The following is a 23,411-nucleotide window of genomic DNA, read 5'->3' on the forward strand; positions in this document are numbered from 1 at the left end:
TCCTCATTTCAATTTAAATTAGGAAACAAAAAAAAAGATGGAAATAACCCAATAAAACCTTTCCCATGCCTGCTGCATCTCCAGCTCATGAGAGAAGATAATAAATCCCGTCTATTGCAAAGGTTCATAATGGTTATGTATTGAAAGTTTAGTTACTAATCTCTCCAGGGTGACCTCCTCGACCTTTCTGAACCAAAGCAGCTAATATTCCTCTATCACCAATTCAAAGGTCAAGGCAATTGTCAAAGGGCTCTGTAGATTTGTGAATAATCAATCCAGAAAGCATCTTCTCAATATTTTGTGTGCCTGACAGACTGAAAATTGTACATTCAAATACATGTTCAGACTTAAATCATCATCTTCTGAATTTTGGCCTGCTCAAAGTTGTAGGTATAAATGCAGTACAGTAAGCATCGTCACATTTAGAGGCAAGACTCATTTGATAAATGTGCTGATTTTACCAGAGACATGTTATCTGGCCAGAGCTTGTCCCTGACCATCCATCTGGATGTTGACTGCTAAACTGAACTTAGCTTACACCCATGTGTCATAATAAAGTCATTTCTCAAGAACACCTCCTGTTCCAATGCCAGGAAATAGTGCTGTAAGACATATCCCGACTTTATACATGTACTCATGTAAAGCTAAGAAAGAACACATGGGCTAAAAATAGCAAGTGAAAGCATGTCTTAATGGCATCCTCTCACCCCTGCAGCTGGACACTACTATTGGGAAAGCAAACAGGTTTCACAGGAGACTCAAAATGAATTGATGCTCATGTAGATAAATAGCAAGAAAACATGAACTAAAAACTCCTTTCTTGCATGTACATATAAATGAAATATCACACATATTTCTAAATATAGATTATTTATATAACAAACTGAATAATATATACACAACTCTGTATGTATGTATAGAATAGTTACTAAAACCAGACAAACGACACCTAAAAATGCAGAATACCAGTACCTGTACTAAAGAGGCTAACATTGTAAACTTTGCGTTCTCCACAGCTGTAACATGAGATGAGAAAAATGGAAGGTGATGGGAGGGTATAATTGGAGGGGACTAAAAGGCACCAAAATAGTTAACAGCAGTAAATTACAATAATGATGGGGTCAGCAAAAGAACACACTGACTATATGAGGAGTTTTGAATACAGGGTAGTTTGCCTCCAGACTGGGGTTTGCTCCAGCCTCATTCACCTAAGCACAGAGATGTTGGTTTTCATGTATTTCCTTGATTGCTACGGCATGTAACAAAAAGACATGTTTTTGGAAAAACAAAGTGTCTGGGTAACCTGGTATTCCTGGAAGGAAAGAGTGACAGACCTTTACTTACACACAGCTTTCCTGTAACTGCATCCAAAGAGCTCCAAGGATTTCATTATTTGCTGAAGAAACTGCTTAAAACACCACAGCTGTTATAGAAATGTAGTAATCATTACCTATATCACGTCAACCTTGTTCGACACAATCACATCTGATGAGAAGGAAATATACAACGTTGGTTTACGCATGTGTCTGAGATCGGGGAGAGACATTTATATGAAAATATAGCACTAAATTGTCACTTATACTGCTGCCTTTTTTCATTTTACTGTATCAGCATGCCCTGGAAGACAGCCCTGGTGAATGGAGTTAAAACAAGGTGACAGAAGTGGTGTTTCCTAGGGCTCGGTGTTTCCTGGGGACGGTGTTGTTTAATATCTCTACTGATGACCTGGATGAGGTGATCAAGTCCACCCTCGGCAAATTCACAAATGACACCTAGCTTGGCAAGAACATTGATCTGTTGGAGGACAGGAAAGCTCTACAGAGGGATCTGAACACACTGGATCAATGGGCCAAAGTCAACTGTGTGATCTTCAACAAAGCTCAATGCCAGGTTGTGCACTTGGGCCACAAGAATCCCATGGAAGGTGACAGGCTTGGGAAGAGTGGCTGGAAAGCTGCTTGGCAGAAAGGGACTGGGAGTGCTGACTGACAGCCGCTGAACATGAGCCAGCTTGTGCCCAGGCAGCCAAGAAGGCCAATGGCATGTCCTGGCCTGTATCAGCAATAGTGTGGCCAGCAGGGCCAGGGCAGTGATCATCACCCTGGGCTTGGCACTGGTGAGGCTGCACCTCCAATACCTCAGTTATGGCCCCCTCACTACAAGACAGACATGGAAGTGCTGGAGCAGGGCCAGAGAAGAACAACACTGATGAAGGGCCTGGAGCTCAAGTCCTATGAGAAGCAGCTGAGGGAACTGGAGTGGTTCAGTCTGGAGTATGAGGCTCAGGGGAGACCTTAACACTCCCTAAAACTACTCCAAAGGAGGATGGAGCCAGGTGGGTGGTGGTGTCTTTCTTCTTTTTCAAATACAGGTTATGTTCTTTTTACAGATTTAGCTATGTGTTTTTCTGTGAGTCTTCACTCTTAAAAGTTGACAAAAGGAAAGCAAGAAGAGGGCCTGTTGCTTGATACCTGTGGTGTTGTTCTCTGTGTTACATAAAAAAAACAAAAGACTTTTCCTCTGAAACACTACAATAGGAATTCAGTGTTTGTGTAGGCTGGAGAACTAATGGAAACACTGCAGGAATTAGGACACTCACATCTGAACAAGGAAAGGAAAGAATGTTAGTTATTACTTACCCGTTCGTGAAAAGACAGTGTGCTAAGTTAAAGCTACTGCAGGATTGCCTGTGATACACTTGTAAAACAAATAGATACTGACTGTCCTATTGCTGACAAGCTGCAGGAACACAAGCTAATAGTCATGTTTAACAGTGAAAAAGAGCTTTTTCATCTTTCACTGAAAAGCAGGAGATGAAATACCACTCTCTCAGGAATGGATTAAAAGATCTCCTTCAAAGGAGATGGCAATGAAAACCAGAAGTCTTTCCAGGAGGACAGCTGGCTACTTCACAAAGCTTTCCTGGGATGGAAGGCAGCACAACGCACCACACAGCTACTCCAGATTGCGTAGTGACCACCCAGATCAGCTGCATTTTGGTGCTCATTTCTGCTTGAGCAAACTCAGAACTTTCACTATGACCTGCCCAGAATACGCCTTTTATTTACATCAACAACTGCACAACACCTCACGTTTTACTACACATCTGGATTACTGAAGCCCTTTTTGCTCCCCTAGCCAAGGGTTCTGCACCAGCCACTTTCAGTAGTGCCTATGGTGACCTGCAATGATTTCCTAACTTGCTCACCATAGCCAGCTTGCTTGTAATCTTTAAGTACCACTATGTATTACTCCTACAAATTCTGATACCACCTAAGGTGGTATCAGGAGACCAAAAGAAACAGCAGCACTGCGGTAGAGTACCTAAGCAAACAGCATCACTAGAGCTGTTATTTCAGATTAGACTGACACCATTTACGTACCAATACTAAGAATATAGGCCTCCACTCTTATTCATGTGATGGTATTTTCACAGCACTAAAATCAAAACTGTTTCAAAATAAGCCAAAATGACTTGCACTCACTACCTGCTACAATGGGGAAAAGAGGCTGTTCAACAGGAGAACCATGTTCTCTGAATTTACTTATTTTTCGTAGGCTAGGAAGGATATTTTAATGGAGAAGGAATTATTTATGTAAAGGAAAACAAAACACAAAATAACCTGCTGTTACTCTTCTTCAGCTCTAATAAAATCTGAAGTCAAATGCTTATTGTATTTCTGCTCATTAATGAATACATTCCACAGATTCACTCAAAACTACCCAATTACCGCACTTGATAAATAGCTAAACAATTACTAAGCTAATGTCATCTTGTTAAAAAAAAAAAAAGGAAGAAAAACAGCAGCCATGAACAGCAGATTATAGATTGCAGTTTAAGAAATATTTTAACGAACAGGTTTCCAGAAAAAACGATTCTATTATGCCAAGAACACAGTTGAGATCAATTAGAAACCATCACGATTTCCTCTGGGATGCCAGCAGTTTTCCACTGACAGAAGAGCCTTTTCAACTCCTTCCAGTCTTGATATCCTTGTCAGATTTTTCACATTATTTGGGTAACATTCACTCATCATCTGCTTTTCCTTTCCAGTTGCTCAATATATAACATGGACTCTTTTTCTTGCGAATAGATGAGTAAAAGGGCTAATGACCAAGACTGAAGAACAGCCTGGTAACCATAACATGCAACATACTACGTTATGGGAGGAGAAAATGATGGACCCAGTTTTCCCCTCCAAAGCTGTAACCCACATTCTGATTTTTCTATGAGTATTCTCCCCTGAATTTAGAATGTAATCTGCAGGCAAACAATGAGCTGCCTGAGATTTCTCAAGGGGTAACACTCTCAGGTTTGCATTAAAGCCCAGAACTGTTCTATTCAAGGAACTACTTTGCTCACATCTGACCCCTCCTACAACAGGCAAGTCAGTCTCTATGAGATGTGCCTTCATGACACGTTGGTGTGGATGATCAGTTGTGTTATCTACACTAAAAGCTGTAGTAATTTGTTTCTTCTGATAACTATCACATGAGCATGCACATAAATGTACCTTTCGTTCCTCCTTGGCTAGGTTCCTGGGGGCTTGTGTCAGGCATTACAGGCTCAAAGATGATTCTTGCCTTGGAATGATGTATTTTCACAGAAAAAAAAAAACATACCTATTTACCCTCCTGGTTCAGGAGATAGCCATCAAGTTACCTCCCCCTCTCATTCACATTCTTTTCCTGAAGACCTCTCCAGCAGATGTATTTGGGAGAGAACACAGAAGTTCCCATCAACAAACCAAAGGCAAGTTCAGCATCTCTAGTTTCCTTCTGGGTCTAAGCATTTCAGCTGAACACTTTGTATAACTTTAGGGATCTGTACAAGCCTAGGGAATCTTCCCCCTCCCCTCCAGACCAGGTGAGTGCATGTTACAGCTCATGACAAGCTGGTTCTGCAAAAGATAAGATCCATATTTTACACATTTAACACAAAACAATAAATAATCACACAAGCACTGCAAACAGTCCAGAGCCAGCTTGTGCTCAGCTGCTTAACCAGACATAAAACCCAAACCATTTCAAAACTGAGAATCAAGCTATGTGGTCTGAGCAAGCCACCAGACATCAGCTCTGCCCTTCACAGTTCCTCTCCTCTGACACCACCCTGTGCACAGAGGCACAGCTGCTGCTCCTGGCTGAGCTTCAACAACATGTCTGTGGTTTCTTAAAGGCACAAAAAACCACAACAACAACAACCCCCAAAACACACACACCTTCCAGGACATTTCCAAGAGTTCAGATATCTGAACTGCTGCAGTGCATGGTGGATCTTGAAAGGCATCTTTCATGTGGCAGGAGTGAGGTTAACACGGACATGAAAGAGCAAGACCGGTTTGGGTGTAACCCGTCTTCGTTACAGTGTGCTGCAATAAGATATGAAGCATTTTCTACTTCTTTTAATTACTGGTACTGGCTGAGTATGCCACAGTTCCTTCTTAGCATAGGATGCTTCAAAATACTCACTTTCCCCAGGAAAACAATTAGTGCAGAACAGACCCAGAGAAAGCTGGGGATATGGAGGTAACTCAGAGGCTAGAAAAGACAGGAGGACTGCACAGGCCACCACCAAGTTAAGTCCAAGCACTTGAAAATGTTCATGCAGGCCAACAATTACCTAAGCCTACAGAGGATGTGCCAGCAATGACCTGCCACTATCAGGCAGTTACAGCTCTCCTGCCAAGTGTCATGGCTTCATGCATCTTTTTCAGCAGTCCACCCGTCTTCAAAGAGCTGCAACATTCACAACTAGGTTTTTACAAACCCTTACCCTTCCTACCAGAGACCGAAAGATAGTATTTTCAGCTGAGTTTGGGCAAGCAAACACCAGCAGGGATGGACTGAAGAAACCACCCCTGCTCATCCAACCTTGGAGAACAGCTCGCTCTCAGGTATGAGAGGAGGCGGCAATTAAAATATAACACAGGACTGCAGGGAGCAGATATCACTACCCACACTTCTGTTGGCACTTGAACTTTACAGACAGCATATAAAGACTTTTTTTTCAAAGCAGCTTCTAAGTTTAATGCCATTGTTTGTCTTATTCTGACAGACAGTTCCAAGCTCAGCAAGAATGTGTCACACCTTAAGCACAGCTTGCATACTTGGGAAAGCTATGGCAGGAAATTTTACTGAACTGGGGAAAGCAATCTACAGGAGGTAAAGCACTGGCATTCATTTTCCCCAAACCAGCAAAATACAGTGTAGAATTAAGCTGACATTTTTACTGACAATAAATCAACTTTCCCGTATGTAATCCATAAAAATGAATCAGGCATATGATACCCTGCAGTAGATTAGCAGTTTAAAAATAAATACAACAGGGACTCAGATACCCCATCACTCCCTTTCATTTATATTCCATACTATTTTCTTTCTGTAAGATAGCAGACACATTAACAAAAAGTTACTTGCTGAAATTACATGCAGCAGCTTGAGCACACAGAGCAGCCCCTGTCCTCCTCATGTCTCAGACTGCTTATGCAGGACCATATTAATTCACAGGTCCAGAAGCCAATTGCTTCACCAGACAAACCTAACAACAAATACCACTCACTGAAAACCTTGCAGTCAGTGGGACTGCACAAAGTAATCCACAATTCAGTTCAAGTGTTATCGTACCAAGCAGGCTATGTCACTACCTGAAGGAGATTTCCAAGGGGCTACATCACCATCTGCAGGAACACCCTGAGATGAAGGAGGAATGTTCCAGTCGGGGCAGAGGACGCACCCGAGTCGTGACTAAAGGAGAAAGTAGCCCCAGCATTTCCTTACTGATCCATAATCCTGATTTCCTTATGAGTCAACAGTGCCAGACGGATGTAATGTTCATAATCTGGTGAGCAGGTACAGTCTTTGTTTTTAACCTCCGAGTTAAAAAAAACACAACCACACAAGACAACTTTTTTTTTTTTTTTTTTACGACCAGATTTGAAAACTTTTGGGAACAAGGTTACGGATGGTTTGACTTTACTGTAGCATTTAGGATTTTACTCTTCTACTGTTCGTTATAATAAAAAAACATTTACTGTGATTGGCATGACATACAGCACCTAGTAGAAAAGAACCATCCTAGCAGCAGCTTCATCTAGAAGTAAGTCTGCGAGAGTTACAGTCCTCAAGACATACTTTCAAGCCAAGAAGACCTAAAATGCCCACTCTCGTGCTTTGCCTGCTGATGGGCAGCCGAAGTTCAATTTCCATCTCATTCCACTTTCCAAGAGCATCTGTAAGTATCACTAAGGCAATTTTCTTCCTTTATAGTCTGCCTTGTGTCACTTAACAAGCCACAACAGGCTTCACAGAGCCATTTAAGCAGATGGCCTAGCCAGGATAATGGTTACATTGGGAAGTTAGTGGCTAACACTGACAAATTATTTCCCATTAGTCACCTTTGCTTGTCTCCGAAGTAGGTGTTTTCTGAGCACTCTTCCACCTATTTTCTGCTCACCTTAAAATGCACCAAGCACATACAGAAGAAGTAAAAGACAATCAGGTGTGTTGAAATTAAACACAGGATGTTTTCTATTTTTAAGCTGGCTGACAAGAAAACCCCAACATTACTTGCATGGGAAGACTTGCACTCAAAGTACTGCTACTGCTTTTCAAAGTACCAGTTCAAGGAGCTTTAGATAAGTAAGATGGTAGTACACAATTTCAGCATCTGTGAACATGATCTTGTGTTTATTGCTTAAGCTACCTCTTCACTGAAGGTAGAAACCACGTATTCATATGAGAACTACAGCCATTTTCAGGACTTGATGAAAAACTAAATGTCAATTTACCAACATGCATCTAAGACTAATGCCAGGATTGTTTTTTCTTCCCTTCTGCACACACTTCAGATCCTTGTTTTCTAAGCATAAGTGTACATTAAAGAGCTGTCATGGAAGATATCAAAACAGTTTCACACTTTGTACATAAACCCCACGCTCAAGAAGTTAACATTTGAGGGCTGAAGTTCTTCATTAATGCCTGCAGAAAGGAGTTTTAATTTGACAAAACCCCTTTCCATTCTTTGAGATACACTGCGAGACCAGGAAACCTGATTGTCCATATCTTACCTGAAACACAAATCTCCTACAGAACAGAAGACAGGCAAAATCCTTAAAGCCACCCCACAAAAACCTGCCTCTTACCACTCAGGACACAGCTATCCAGACCAGGAAAACAGTGTCTGCTCTCCCACCTGCTGCCTGCCAAACCCCCACAGGTACCACAGCTGATCTGCTTCCCTGCAATATACAGGGAATTTGAAGCTGGCAGAGATCAGTTGCACCCTGACCAGCAGCGCCACGGCTCAGCCACAAACATGGGGCTGCCTGGACCCCTTTATTGCTAGGGGTTTCATTGCTATTCATAAGGTCTTCCTTGCCAAAGCAACCTCCTTTTGTAGGCTTATGAACAATTCTTGAAGCGTTCCAGTTGAAGGTAACCCTTTACTATTGAATATACGAGAAAGTTGTCTCATCTACTCCTCATGGGCTCATACCAATGAAATCTACCATGCTGCAATAGTACTTCAGGCAACACAGGAGGGATTAGGCTAATTTGGGGTTTGGAGCATGGAGGTGGAATAGATAGCTTCAGGAGGTGCTTCCTAGCCATAGCAATCCCCAATTTGAAGCTCCAAAGAAACATACCATGAGCAACACTTCTGAACCTGAAAGATCACTGTTATTTGGCTGCTGCCAGCCAACTGGGTTCAAGCCAGCATGGACAAGCTGCAGACCCATATGGAGAGACAAAAGTAGCTCCTTCACAGCTGCACTGGTAACTTTCTGCCTTGCTCCTGCATTTGTTGTATCTGTTTATCCCCCTGCACACTGTCGCATTGCTATAATGCATGGGGTTGAGAGCATCACTTTTTTTGGCGGTGGCAGCACCCTAATCATACAGCAACCCACCTTCTGTGCCATACCTCTGAACATAACAAGAACAATACTCAACAACATAAATGTTTGATGGGAAGTTTAAAGATCAGGCAAGCAGAGACTGAAGAGTTTATTCCCCCTGGCTGTATTAGTTCCTCCAATTACTACACAGACATCACTTACTTTCCGGTTGTTTTTCATTAGGCGTTATTGATCTCACGAAATCCTGCGGTGTCATAAAAACCTCCGATTCACCATGCTCATTTATGACTTTCAAAGTGGCAAAGTATCTGAAGATTTTGTCTGGCGTAGAGTAAGCTCTGATCCTGTTCTCATATTCCATCACCTGGAAATTAAATGTAACCAGTGTTAGATATGCATGGTTCCTCTCCCAAGACCTACATTAGAGCCTGAAGATAGACTCTCCTATCTTCAGCCTCTGAACTACCAGTTAAACTAGAAGTATCAGCTCCTGATATCCCAGGAGTAAGATCAAACCCTAAGAGCCTTTTACTGTTTTTTAAGTTTTGACTCTTTATGAGGGCAAAGTAAAACTAAGTTAAAATCCCTGAAGGCACTTTTAAACATGAACATAAAAAAAAAGCACTAGCATCACATTTGTGCCCCTAAAGCAGTTCAATATTTTAACCACAGTGTTGAAGGGTTCTGATTTGTGATTAATAAATGAAGGGAAAATGTCTTAGAGAGTTGGGAGAGACCTTTACTTTCAAGCTGAGTCTTGGAAAAAACTACTTGGAGCCACAGCTGGTTGCTCAGGCACCCAACCTAATTTTTTCCTCTTTTCTATCACATTGGCAAAATTCTGCAGAAACATTCTTTACTCAGTCCTCTTTTCCCGACCAATCTGCCACTTACTAACTCTGCCAGTAGTGATTATTTTGTACCTAGAACCATATTCCCCACACACAGCTGGAATTAATCAGAGAACAGAAAGCTTTTATAAATAAAACCACAACAAAAGGTCACAAGTGAGGAAAAAGGCACAAGGACCTACACTTCATCATGCATCAGAGCAGAAACTTTCCTTCTTTGTATAGCTTTTTATTCCTGCATTATACACCATGTTTAACAGTCCATAAGGTACTTCTTGAAACCTTCAGTACTTCTGGCCAAGAGCCACAGGAACTAAAAGCAAAATCAAACAAGTAATGATCTGCTAGAAGAGAACACTCAAGATCAAGGGTACTGCCAAGGCAGCTGTAGATCATTTATGGCTTTGGTTCTGTTTCAGCCTTGTCCTTTAACTTGAACAACTTTTCTACCCTGATGTTTATCAGACAGAAAACACCCTCTCTAGTGTTGTCATATTTCTAGGATAAATCAAGCCAAAGGCTTTTAATCCCTCAAGCCAGGCTTCAGTAAATCAACTAGGGGAAAGCAAACCCTCTTTCTTCTACATTAGTTCCAGCTCAGATCTCCAGCAAATGCAGCCAGAGATGGCAGTATCTATAATGAAAATCTCAAAAGTGTTCTCCCCACTCTTAGCATCACCATAGCTTTTTCATAACTCAGAAATGCCCTTGCATCAACCACTATAACCAGCTCCTTCTCTCCTGCAGTCACCTAGTCACGTGCACAGAACAATGTTTTTGTCCCTAGTCCCTTTTGCACCTACAATCAAAAAACCTAAGTCCAGTTTTACTGCTTCAGTCCACCATGTCCTCCAAAGATAAGGGCACTGGATCGAGAGTAACTGTTATATCGCAAAATTACAAGTCGCCATCTATCAGCCGTAAACAACATCACGTGCTTCCCCAGCTCTTCCTGCTGTCAAGCTGCACGTGTCTTTGTCTACAGCTCCCACCTGGCAGGCCTTAACTTGTTATGCCAAAGTGATCTTTTGACTTGTGATTGCAGGCTCGTATCTCACTCCTTCCTGTAGAATGACCTGAGTAATACCCCCACTCAACTTCATCAGCCAAAACCAGAGTTAAGTATTTTTATCTTCAAGCGAGACAACTAAAACCAACTACAGTATCAAGTCCAGGACCAGAGCTAAGAGCAGACACCAAAGACCATGACCAGCAGCTCTCTCCATCCACGACACCCTTTCAACACAACTTGCTTTCTAGCCAAAACACTTGTCTCCCTGACACTCTACATTACTCCTGATTTTCCAAGCCTGTGGAAACGATTCTTGCACTATCAAATGCTTTCCTTCAACCCAGCTAAATAAGTTATACGTCTTGTACTCAAAACCATCTCCGCAGCAGAGACTTTAGTCCTGACAATTCTGCCAGTAAAACCATGTTTCCTTTTATCCCATTCAACTTCACATCTGCAACAGATCTTTCCTCTGTATCTGTTTTAAGATCTTTCCAAGATACTACAGGCAGGCCTGTTTCTGTCAGGTGCTTTTCTCCTCATTTTTGGAGTGTGGGCATTGCTCCACATCTGTCATCTTTACCAAGACTCCTTCTTTCTAGTCCAGCAACTTCACTGCCAAGTCTTTGTCATCTCAAGCTCAGGGTAATCCTCAAGTCCCCTCCTTTATCAACGTTCAGCAGTCTACATTTTGCTATGACTTCACACACAGCAATTTTCCCACCCATTCAGATCCACACTGCACCTTCAAGTCTAATACAACCATCACCTGCCACAGAAGCAAAACTACATACAAAGTTTGCCGCATCCGGCCAAAGACAGCCAAGCTGACCTATCATCTCCATGAAAGCTCAAAGCAGCTCCTGTAAGCCCACGGCAGTTTATGAAATGGGAGTTACCTGTTAAAGGATTTGAGTTTCAGATCCAGAAGGAAATGTGATTATGTACAGCTACTCAAAGCTCCATGAGAAGCTACTGTTAGTTTCAATTATTTCCATTCTTTTGAGTTCCAGCAATTAGCTGTGACATACGCAAACATACAATTTTCAGGACAAATACATTCTGGAAAAATTATGAGGAAGAACAATCTTGAATAACTCAGAAGCTAGGGAAAAAAAAAAAATAAAAGGAGAAAATCTAAAATGTTTATCTCTCACGGGCTGTTTTCATCAAAAGAGAAATCTCACTTCTTCCTCAAACGTCCCTACAAGAGGTGAACAAATGCAGCAAATTTCTTCCCTTCTGCCCACAGCTGAACTCACAGTCACCTCATTTTCACTAACATGATCTAATCACTGGCAAAAACTAAACAAACATGCTACAACTCATCACTCTGACTTCAAGACTGGATTGAACACGAAAACAGGTCAAGAAGGGAACAGCCAAGGCCCTGCAAATAAGAACAACTCCCTTATCCAAGACAGGGCACTAAACACAAGCAGGCGATAACATGGGTGCCCTGATCACACTATACAAACATGGAGATAAAAGCACATGTATGTATTTGGGTGTACATACCACCATTTGTGAGGTGTTTTTTGCACTACTTGGAAACAACCTGGACATAAAGTCATCCCAGACAAGTCTCTCCTCCCATGACCTCTCACCTACAGAATATTCCAAAATACTTTCCTGGCAAAGTGGTTGCCTCCCCCCGTATGCACGAGTCCTCAATGCAGTGGACACCAACCAAAAATGCTCATCCTGCCACCAGAACTGCAACCTCATGTAATCAGGGGCCTCCAGAAAGATTACGAGTCCGAAAGGGAAAAATCCTATTTTGGCATTTATTAATAGAGCATGCACTAGAGGAGAAAGATGGGCAAGGAACCCATATTGTGCTACAAGAGTAAAGTTGCTGTTGAGACAGTCGGTGTTTATGCTAAGCTTCAGGTTAAAAGTTAAATATAAAAAAAAAAAATCCTGCGGAGACATGAAAATCAAGCTCTAAATTAACACCTCAGTTCACTTCCAGAGCATCACTGGGGCCTCCCTGACCATGCAATAACACACACATCTTAGCAGGGTAAATTAATTATGACTTTCTTTGGGCTTCCTACTGTAATGCACACAAACATGAAGTCCCAGCACAACTGACACTCCTAAGGCAGCATACCTGCAGGACCCAGCAAACACTGTAAGCAGATCTTGAAAAATGCTTTTAGCAAGTTAATTAACAAATCAGCCCACCCACAGCATGTATTACTGCTCATTAGCTTTCAAACTATAAGAGCATTCAAACAATCTTCTTTTTCTGCCTTACCCAGTCAGGACCTCTACACATAGGCTGCAAGACAACACATGCCCATGAACCATTCACACACGATCCAGGCACCAGCCCCACAGCCCCAGCAGCTGCCAAGTAATTTGTATTTCAACTTCCTCTTCACTGAATCACTACCCAAAATAGCAATGTCAAGCCTAATTTATTATTTTCACTACTAACCATCGACTTCATTAAAAGCAACACTGGGATAACAAACAAGCGTTAAACACTTTCAATTAAGCTTATATTTTGTCAGGGAAAACGTCACACTTTTAATTTAATTATGGGAAAAAGCTGGAAATGTTTTTTACTGTGGGTGGTGGTAGGTTTTGGGTTTGTTTTTTGGTTTTTTGGTTTTTTTTGTTTGATTTGGGGTTTGGGTTTTCTTTTTGGTGGCTTTGTTTTGATTTGTTTTTTTTAATACACTGAAGAGTTGGGAATTCCCAAGGTGCTACACAACTCATTAGGGGAGCAGCCCATCCCGGGAGCAGCCCGGATTTTGAGTTGGGAGCAGGGGCACACCTTCCTCATTCATCTGAACTGGAAACATTCAAACATACCTCCTGAGATGACTCACTAAGGCAACTGCTGATCAAACACCAAGCCCACAACGTAGCTGCTCAAACAAACACTGAACCTGGCAACAGCAAGGCTGCCAGTTACATACTGCATTAAATGAAGCAAAAAAAAATGCTAGAGTTCAGGTCACAGAATCATAGAATCATAGAATAGTTAGAGTTGGAAAGGACCTTAAGATCATCTAGCTGCAACCCCCTGCCATGGGCAGGGACACCTCACAGTAAACTGTATCACCCAAGGCTTTGTCCAACCTGGTCTTGAACACTGCCAGGGATTAAGCATTCACAACCTCCATGGGCAACCCATTCCAGTGCCTCACCACCCTAACAGGAAAGAATTTCCTTCTTACATCCAACCTAAACTTCCCCTGTTTAAGTTTTAACTGTTACCCCTTGTCTTATTATTACAGTCCCTAATGAGGAGTCCCTTCCCAGCATCCCTATAGGCCCCCTTCAGATACTGGAAGCCTGCTATGAGGTCTCCACACAGCCTTCTCTTCTCCAGCCTGAACAGACCCAACTTCCTCAGCCTGTCTTCATATGGGAGGTGCTCCAGTCCCCTGACCATCCTTGTGGCCCTCCTCTGCACTTGTTCCAACAGTTCCATGTCCTTTTTATGTTGAGGACACCAGAACTGCACACAATACTCCAAGTGAGGTCGCACAAGAGCAGAGTAGAGGGGTAGGATCACCTCCTTTGACCTGCTGATCACGCTCCTTTTCAGGCGCCCCAGGATACAGTTGGCTTTCTGGGCTGCGAGTGCACATTGAAGCTGGCTCATGCTCATTTACTCATCGACCAGCACCCCCAGGTCCTTCTCCACAGGGCTGCTCTGAATCTTTTCTCTGCCCAACCTGTAGCTGTGCCTGGGACTGCTCCAACCCACGTGTAGGACCTTGCACTTGGCATGGTTAAACCTCATGAGGTTGGCATCAGCCCACCTCACAAGCGTGTCAAGGTCCCTCTGGATGGCATTCCTTCCCTCCAGGGTATTAACCGAACTACACAGCTTGGTGTCATCGGCAAACTTGCTGAGGGCGCACTCAATCCCACTGTCCATGTCAGTGACAAAGATGTTGAACAAGACCGGTCCCAACACCGATCCCTGAGGGACACCACTCGTTACTGGTCTCCAGCCGGACATTGAGCCATTGACCACAACTCTTTGTGTGCGGCCATCCAGCCAGTTCTTTATCCACCAAGTGGTCCATCCATCAAATTGATGTCTCTCCAATTCAGAGACAAGGCTGTCGTGTGGGACAGTGTCAAACGCTTTGCACAAGTCCAGGTAGATGACATCAACTGCTCTACCCCTGTCCATCTGTTCTGTAGCCCCATCACAGAAGGCCACCAAATTGGTCAGGCAGGATTTCCCCTTAGTGAAGCCATGCTGGCTGTCACCAAGCACCTTGTTGATTTTCATGTGCCTTAGCATGCCTTCCAGGAGAATCTGCTCCAAGATTTTGCCAGGCATGGAGGTGAGACTGACTGGTCTGTAATTCCCTGGCTCATCCATTTTCCCCTTCTTGAAAATGGGGGTTATATTTCCCTTTTTCCAGTCATCGGGAACTTCACCTGACTGCCATGATTTCTCAAATACGATGGCCAGTGGCTTCGCAACTTCATTTGCCAGCTCCTTCAGGACCCACGGATGGATTTCATCAGGACCCATGCACTTGTGCACATTCAGATTTTTAAGATGGTCTCGAACCAGTTCCTCTCCCACAGTGGGCCAAAGGTCTTCATTCTCACAGTCCCTGCATCTGCCTTCCAAGACTTGGGTGATGTGGTCAGAGCCTTTGCCAGTGAAGACTGAGGCAAAGAAGTCATTGAGAACCTCAACCTTCTCCAAATCCTGTGTAGCCAGTTCTCCCAAGAGCTTCCTGAGGGGGCCTACGCTCTCCGTAGTCCATTTTTTATTTGCTATGTACCTGTAGAATCTCTTCCTGTTATCCTTAATATCCCTAGCCAAGTTTAATTCTAACTGGGCCTTAGCTTTCCTAACCTGGTCCCTAGCTTCCCAGACATCCCTGTACTCTTCTCAGGCAACCTGTCCTTGCTTCCACTTTTTATAAGTCTCTTTTTTCCTTCGAATTTTCCTCAGGGGCTCCTTATCCATCCAAGGAGGTCTCCTGGCCCTCCTGCTGCACTTCCTTCTAGTTGGGATGCAACACTCCTGAGCTTCTAGCAGGTGATCCCTGAATATCAGCCAACAGTCTTGGGCACCCCTACCCTCTAGGGCCAATATCCCATGGAACCTTACTAAGCAGGCCCATTTCATCTTAAGGCTGAAAGAAGAGGACTTACGTTGGCAAAAAGATTGTGAGGTTTGTTTTAAACTGTGCTCTCCCTGCTGAAATTGTTGCTCCCAAGTTGAGAACTGTAGGAGGAAGGCAGGCTGTGGACAGAGAAGGGATCTAGGCTGCACGTCGTTCCCACTGGATCTCAGGGTCACCCTCCATGCCTGGCTCAGGTGTTACTTGGAAAGTGTGGCCATTTTCCTCCCTGCCTAGTATGGGAACAGAAAAGCTGGTCAATGTAGCCATGTCTCCTAACAACTGGAATAAAAATCTCCACCTGCACACAAATATTCTCTGGTTTTCCTAGCCAGAAGCAACCAACCACGTTAAAATTAGTCATTACACTTGCTGTATCAACAAATAGGTTTGTATTTGGTTTTGTTGTTTCGGGGTATTTTTACATAACAGTGTGGATGAAAGTGAATCACTTCCTCACTCTTTGTAACCTGCCTTCATCTGCTGACACCGGTTAAATTAACCTTTTTTTCTTGAGTAGCACTGGCAAGAGTTGAAGTCTTGCTGAAGCTGTCAGTGTATCGAACATCCAGGTGCCAAGAAAATCAGCAGAAGCAAAGAACCCATACTCCAGGACCATTGTCCTGGGTTCAGCAGTAGCAGTCATGTTTCTCCTCCTTGGTAGCTGGTGCAGTGCAGTGTTTTGACTTTCGGCTCGGGAACAGAGCTGATAGAGATGTTTTGGTTTGGCCAAGGACTTTGTGAGCCTCATGCTCTGCCAGGGAGGAGGGGAAGCTGGGAGGAAGCAGAGACAGGACACCTGACCCAAGCTAGCCAAAGAGGTATTCCATACCACAGCACGTCATGCCCAGAATGGAACTGGGAGTTAGCCGGAAGGGCTGGGAGACTGCAGGGTTGGAGGAGGTATCGGTCGGAGCTTGGTCGGGCTTGGGGGGCGAGTTATCGGTCAGCGGGTGGTGAGGTGTTGTATTCTGTTCCCTTGTTATTTCCTTTGTCATTATTATCATTGGTGGTAGCAGTAGTGATTTGTGTTATACCTTAGTTACTAAACTGTTCTTATCTCAACCCGTGGGAGTTGCATTCTTTTGATTCTCCTCTCCGTCCCTCCGAGAGCAGGGGGAGGGCAAGAAAGGAGGGGGGGAAGTGAGCGAACGAATTACCTGACTGGGTTTAAACCACAACAACCATTCTTCATATTTCAGCATAGAATCTTACAAAATAATTTCACTGAGCTGCCACCAGCAGGTCACCACAGTAGATAATAATTATCAGAAGCAAATCACACAGAAAGGAATATTGAAGAGCATATACTCCCACTCTCCTCTTTGGCACTGCAAAGATACTAATCAACAAATATAGCCCAGTAAAAACAACATCCAGACAGGTTTAAAAAATAAAACACTGCTGTCTGCCAACTCTCAGTTACAGGACTCTCCATCAGACCAAGTAACACATCTTATAATAACAGTGGTTACAGATTGTACCAAACTAGTTGTAAGACAGTTCTGAGGACCCCTAAGCTCTCAGGATTGTCCAACAGTGAAGGCAGGTCACAAACTGACAATATAGCTCATTACTCAAGCTTTCTTCCTCTTGAAAACATGTCTGATATGAAAATCAAATAGGCATGAGCATCAAGGGAGAGACAACTAACTGTGAATAGAGAGTGAGGCTGTATTTCAAGAACTACGTTTACATGGAATAATTAAAGGAAAAAAATCAAGTACCCCTTTCCCATAACCTCCCTTCCACACTCACCCTCTGCTTCCTGCATACACTGTACGTTCACAGGCAAAAACAGACCAACAGATGGACTCAAAGACACACATGATGGATGCTTTTGCACCAATTCCCTACTTTGCATATGCCATCCTAACAGCCATCAAAGCAGGAGCCTTGATTTCTTAACAAGCCACTTCTCAAACATCCAACTGGAGATGGGAAAAGAGGTCTCCATTTCAGAGAATCAGTGTACTGTGTTTTCCAAATAAATGAGCTTCAACCTGAAGAAACTCAAGGTATCATGCCAGGAAAGGAGATTTTCAAAACGCTGACATTTCTTAGAAAATAAAGACAAGTACAGAGCTAAAGCCAGACTCTTTACATGCCACAACATACCACAACCTGAATAATATGTTCTGCAGCTTTTCTCCCTTTTTCCACTGCAGTGCATAAGATGCAGGTGAAATATGCCCAAGTTTGGTACCTTACGGTCCCTGAAGCCAGAACGCTTCTTCTTCTTCCCTTCTGGCTGAGCATCCTCATCACCTGAGGCAACAGCCTTTCTATCCTCACTGTCACTGCTCTCCTCCTCGTGCTTCATCTTCTCTCTCGGCTCTGTCCTTGGATCGTGTTTTACAGAGGACGAGTCTTCTGCATAAGCCCTGTGCAAGGGAAAAGAAAACAGAGGGTTAGGAAAATGAAATGGGTGCTAAGGCTACAGAGATGCCTGCAAGGCTTACCCTGAACGAAACGCTTGTTATAGTTCAGCATGGAGGACTGCAAAGCAAAAACAAAGAAATGACTGGTCTCCTTAAAATACTGCGTGCTTTTCCCTGCTGTGATCAAATTTCCACCTCTCCATCTCAAACCCCAAACTTACAGCCACAGTAAGTTTTCCCAGTCCAAGAACACCAGAGCAAATCACTCTGGGAATTACTGTACCCTCTCCGAAAAAATACACATACGAGAGAGATTGGGAAGGGCATACCATACCTCCCGTAGCCCTAAATTCCACCTCACTCCCTCAAGAAAGATTTACATAAAGGGATAGAAATGTGTTTTACCATCAGCACCACAGGACTCGGAATAGCCTCTGTTTCATCTCAAGTGATTTATTTTCTATCTCCAGCAGGTGATAGGCTGGTTTATTTCCTTCTTTCACCAATGACTCTTCTGAACTCCAATGCTGCAGGATTTGTGACAACAAAAACTGGAGTTGTTTATCCTCAAGCTGGAAATACGGCTCTGGCAGAGCAAAGGACCCCGCAAAGATCTTCAGCAGCCCTGTTTGTAGACTAAGACTCTAAGTCTAATCATAGAACCATAGAATAGTTAGGGTTGGAAAGGACCTTAAGATCATCAAGTTCCAATCCCCCTGCCATGGGCAGGGACCCCTCACACTAAACCATGTCACCCAAGGCTCTGTCCAACCTGGCCCTGAACACTGCCAGGGATGGAGCATTCACAGCCTCCATGGGCAACCCATTCCAGTGTCTCACCATCCTTAAAGTAAAGAACTTCTTCCTTATATCCAATCTAAACTTCCCCTGTTTAAGTTTTAACCCATTACCCCCTGTTCTATCACTATAGTTCCTAACGAAAAGTCCCTCCCCAGCATCCCTATAGGCCCCCTTCAGATACTGGAAGGCTGCTATGAGGTCTCCACGCAGCCTTCTCTTCTCCAGCCTGAGCAGCCCCAACTTTCCCAGCTTGTCTTTATATAGGAGGTGCTCCAGCCCCCTGATCATCCTCATGGCCCTCCTCTGGACTTGTTCCATGTCCTTTTTATGTTGATGACACCAGAACTGCACACAATACTCCAAGTGAGGTCTCACAAGAGAGAGTAGAGGGGCAGGATCACCTCTTTTGACCTGCTGGTCACACTCCTTTTGATGCAGCCCAGGATATGGTTGGCTTTCTGGGCTGCAAGCACACACTGCTGGCTCATGACCATTTTCTCATCAACTATCCATGAGCATCCACTAGTCCATAAGCAATTCATGGAACTGTAACTGGTAACAGAATGGTTAAATAAAAAGCAGGATAAATCCATAAGCAAACAGTGTGATGGTTTTTCCATGCTTTAAAAGCAGTTTATTACCAGACAGAGCTCAGACCACATTAAAATACGTGAAATTATAATATCCAATGATGGCAATTGTAATTATTTATACTTTTTATGTGAATACATATATCTATATATACAAACATAAAATAGAATATAATCTCCAAGGACACTCCTGGAAGTAAGTGATCAAGATGAGGTTAGATGTGGCTCTGAGCGACCTGGTCTAGTGGAAGGCTAGCTTTGGAGAAAATAAAAAACAAATCAAGATTTTTGAAGTCGCCCAAGCACTAAAACCAAAAGGCTATATAAGGCATATTTAATCCTACCAGTTTCCTGGAAAACACAGATGTGCTATATAAAATTAACAGAGAAGAGTCTGTGCCTGTGTCCCCAGAAATACACAGCTTTACAGCAATCTCAGCACATCATCTTCCAATAAGGAGAAAGGAGAGTAGATGCTTCTTCAATCAATTTTAATGCTACCAGAATAAAACACAACTGACTCCTTATCAGCATCCAGTAATTCACTAACAGCATGATAAAGGGTAGATTGGGAAGGGCTAAAGAACTCAAATCCTTCCACAGTACTGGTAGGAAGCAAACCCTGTACTATTCTAGAATAAGCTCCCAAAGAGCATACTTAAGAATAGAGGAAATCATGACAAAAGCAAGTTAACTTTTGTTCATGTTGTGACAACTACTTCAGCAAAGTACTGAAAGCACTGGAACAACCACCAAGATCCCAGCATTGCTTTGAAATGCAAGAATCCATGGCACTGTGGATGTGTTAAAGCAGTTCAGAGGTTTCTAGTCCACACTGGGACAGAACACAACTCCATCACAAGGGTTTTATTTAATAAAATAAGCAAGTGCCTAGTGAAGAGCTGTACAAAACATGCCTTTTCATGCAAAGTGGAGTCTAACACACCAGCTTTTCTGGACCTTCTGAAAAGGTCCTGAGCCTTTATTTGCAAATATATTTTTCTGAGTCTTACAGCAAAGCACGATCTTTAAGGCCTCCACTGAACCAAGCTTTCAGTGGCAGGATCCAAACCTGAATCCTCTACAAGCATCTCAAGAGAGGGAAATGATTTCCCCAGAAGGCCCAGGTAACTGATCTGTCTCTTGGAGCATGAACTCTATGCTGGCACCTCTCCTGAAGCTTTTCCTGAAAGTTTAATCAGGACTGGCACATCCCTGGGGAGCTGTGGTTTTCACTGATATGCAGTTTGCTAGAATAAACTTTTGCCAACTGAAGCTACAACAGCAGCGCTGACAAGGAAAGCCCTTGGGTAGGCAGGTCACCAGTTTTCAGTAGCTTAGAGAATCTCTGGGGAAAAGGTCCTGGGGACAAAAGCACCAGAAAATTGATTGCTTATCTGCACAACCATGCTATTCCCTATGAAGCATGTCAGAAAATAGCTGTATCAATAAAGATTTGCTCCTGTAATGCTTGACTGACATCTAGCAAACCAAAGAAGGATGAAACTCAAAATCAAACATTTTCAGCAAATCCTACACGTTCCTTCAATTCATCACACTGTCAAGCCAGTTTGCTACAGCAAAACAGATGTAGACTGTTTGAATACAGTCCCGTCCCCCTCCCCAGTTTATCCAGGTAATTAAAACTCTACAGTTAGATCATCATCCCAACATACAAGCAAACTGAGCTATGAGAATAAAAGCAGAGAAGCAGAGTTTATAATCTATTTCTCAAGCAAGGTTTTAAACAGTACCTGCTATTCCTCACCTCCAGGCCACAGTCTGAACTACTTACTCAACTAGCCATTGGAGGATCTGCTCTCTATGTACACCTACTACTCTGTGTATTTTACATCCTGCACAACCATCCTCTGTTGAAATCCTTGGCTTCCAACAACTGCGACTTCCATACTGCATCCACATAAAGGAGTCTTTCATTGCAGATGTCAGATTACAGCTGAAAAAAGCCCATAGCTCCAGAAATATCCACCCCACTGGACTGCCACTAGCAACTGAAGAATCTCCACCTCCTCTTCTGATGAGACGGGCTTTCTAATGGCATGACTGTTACTACAGCTTCCGCATGAAAGGGAAACAAAAATACAAAGACACCCTTCACCTTGTGCCAAGGGTAACTGTCAGCCTCTATCCACAGAACATGCCTGGATCCCAGCTGCCATGCTACACCCCCCCCAGTCTCTTCAAGATTCCCCAACTTCTTTCCCTCCATTCCCTTAGCTCCCCACACCACCATCTCCCTAACCATCCCCCCCCTCCCCGCCCCGAGAACTGAATCTGAGGCAAAAACCATATTTACCACCTACTTCGCAATACCTCCTTTTAATCCTTCAGAAAAGCTAAGAATCAGTCATAACACTGAGTTCAGCATCCCCAAAGAAAACCACCTAGAATCCCCTAGAAAATCACAGAGGACTACTTAAGTCACTTGAAGTGATAGGACAAGTGGTAATGGCCTCAAGCTGTGCCAGTAGAGGTTTAGACTGGATAGTAGGAAAAACTTCTTCACCAAAAGGGTGGGTTAGGCATTGGAATGAGCTTCCCAGAGAAGTGGTGGAATCGCTGTCCCTGGAAGTGTTCAAAAACCTCCTAGATGAGACCTTAGTGACATGGTTCAGTGGTGAACTTGGCAGTGCTAACAGCTGGACTTGATGATCTTAAAGGTCTTTTTCAACCTAGCTGATTCTATGACTGAATGCTAAATTCTCACTTAGCAAATTGTTCTTTGAGAAAGCTAAACTCATGCAACCATAAGATACACATCCACAAAGGATCCTGGGACTCACACCAGGCACCAGCACGATACTCCACAGTTGCAAGTCTTCCAGTTAGAGAAATCACAATCCCTCATTTAAAAGTATTTTTCTCCTTTGAGTGACAGAAGCAGAACAGTGTACTAAAATAACCAAGTTTTGTGCCAGAGATAACAGTGCTCAGTTATTCTAATCCAGAAGGCAGTAGAAAAGTACTTAGCTACCAGACACTATTTAGTCTCAGCAGGAAATGTAGATGTAACAAAAAGCTGGGCACTCAGGAGTCAGCAAAATCACTGCCACCAAATAAGAAGCATGAGATCTTGCCTGACAGATGTGTTCTCCAGTTCACTAGAGATGCCCCTCTCCCTGCATGTAAACATCTAAAGACATTCAAGTGAGGTTTAAAAGCCAGTTAAAACTTCAGGCTTTCATACTGGAATGCAAAAGTAAGCTTTGAAACAACATTTATAATCATAGGCAACCTCCAGAGATTAGGAGTACTTCCAGTGAAGAGCTCCGTCTCATCCCCAGTTCAACCATACTCAGTGACTAAACTAGTTAGCTGAGACTTTAATAAGAAATCAACCAGAAATGATCAAGATCCACAGCCCAATTTTTTCAGTATGTCACCTCACTCATAGACTTTTTACTACTTTGCTTCCTCAGTCTTTCATGGTACACGACACTGACGTAAATTAGCATAGTGAATTTGTGGCAAGAACTGCAATGAACACACCAAAATTAAGACAGATTCCAGAGATAAATGTGAACAATCATATTGAAGAGACAGCTCTGGATACCAGCCATAGCCTAAAATATATGCAGGAACATGAGGAGACAGCAGCATAGTCCGTGAGATGTGTATGTCATTCCTTCTACCTGAGCCAGCAGCAAGAATGTCCCCGCAAAAAGCACCTTCAGCTACTGATGGTGCACTCCAAGGAAGAGCTAGACCAACCAGAGAAGATCTGACAGGGAGCAGCAGAAATGACTACAGATAAAGAACACATTGTAGGAAAAA

General features: G+C 43.2%; 2 protein-coding genes across 5 annotated transcripts in view; both read right to left on the reverse strand.

The window, feature by feature from the left end:
• The window catches only part of DNAJB12 (DnaJ heat shock protein family (Hsp40) member B12), a 138,291-nt gene that overhangs the window by 92,089 nt on the left and 22,791 nt on the right, over positions 1 to 23,411 (reverse strand). The window lies entirely within an intron of this gene.
• The window catches only part of MICU1 (mitochondrial calcium uptake 1), a 106,974-nt gene that overhangs the window by 66,996 nt on the left and 16,567 nt on the right, over positions 1 to 23,411 (reverse strand). For all 4 annotated transcript variants that reach the window (XM_057403358.1, XM_057403356.1, XM_057403359.1 and 1 more), the window contains 2 exons: positions 18,051 to 18,228; positions 9,063 to 9,225 (listed from right to left, as the gene is read on the reverse strand). In XM_057403358.1, the coding sequence (XP_057259341.1) occupies positions 9,063 to 9,225; positions 18,051 to 18,228 (341 nt within the window). The remainder of the gene's footprint in view (positions 1 to 9,062; positions 9,226 to 18,050; positions 18,229 to 23,411) is intronic.

Source organism: Pezoporus wallicus, unplaced genomic scaffold (genome assembly GCF_028554395.1).
Source record: "Pezoporus wallicus isolate ANWC-B61680 ecotype Strahan unplaced genomic scaffold, APGP_CSIRO_Pwel_v1 contig_4264, whole genome shotgun sequence".
NCBI lineage: Eukaryota > Metazoa > Chordata > Aves > Psittaciformes > Psittacidae > Pezoporus > Pezoporus wallicus.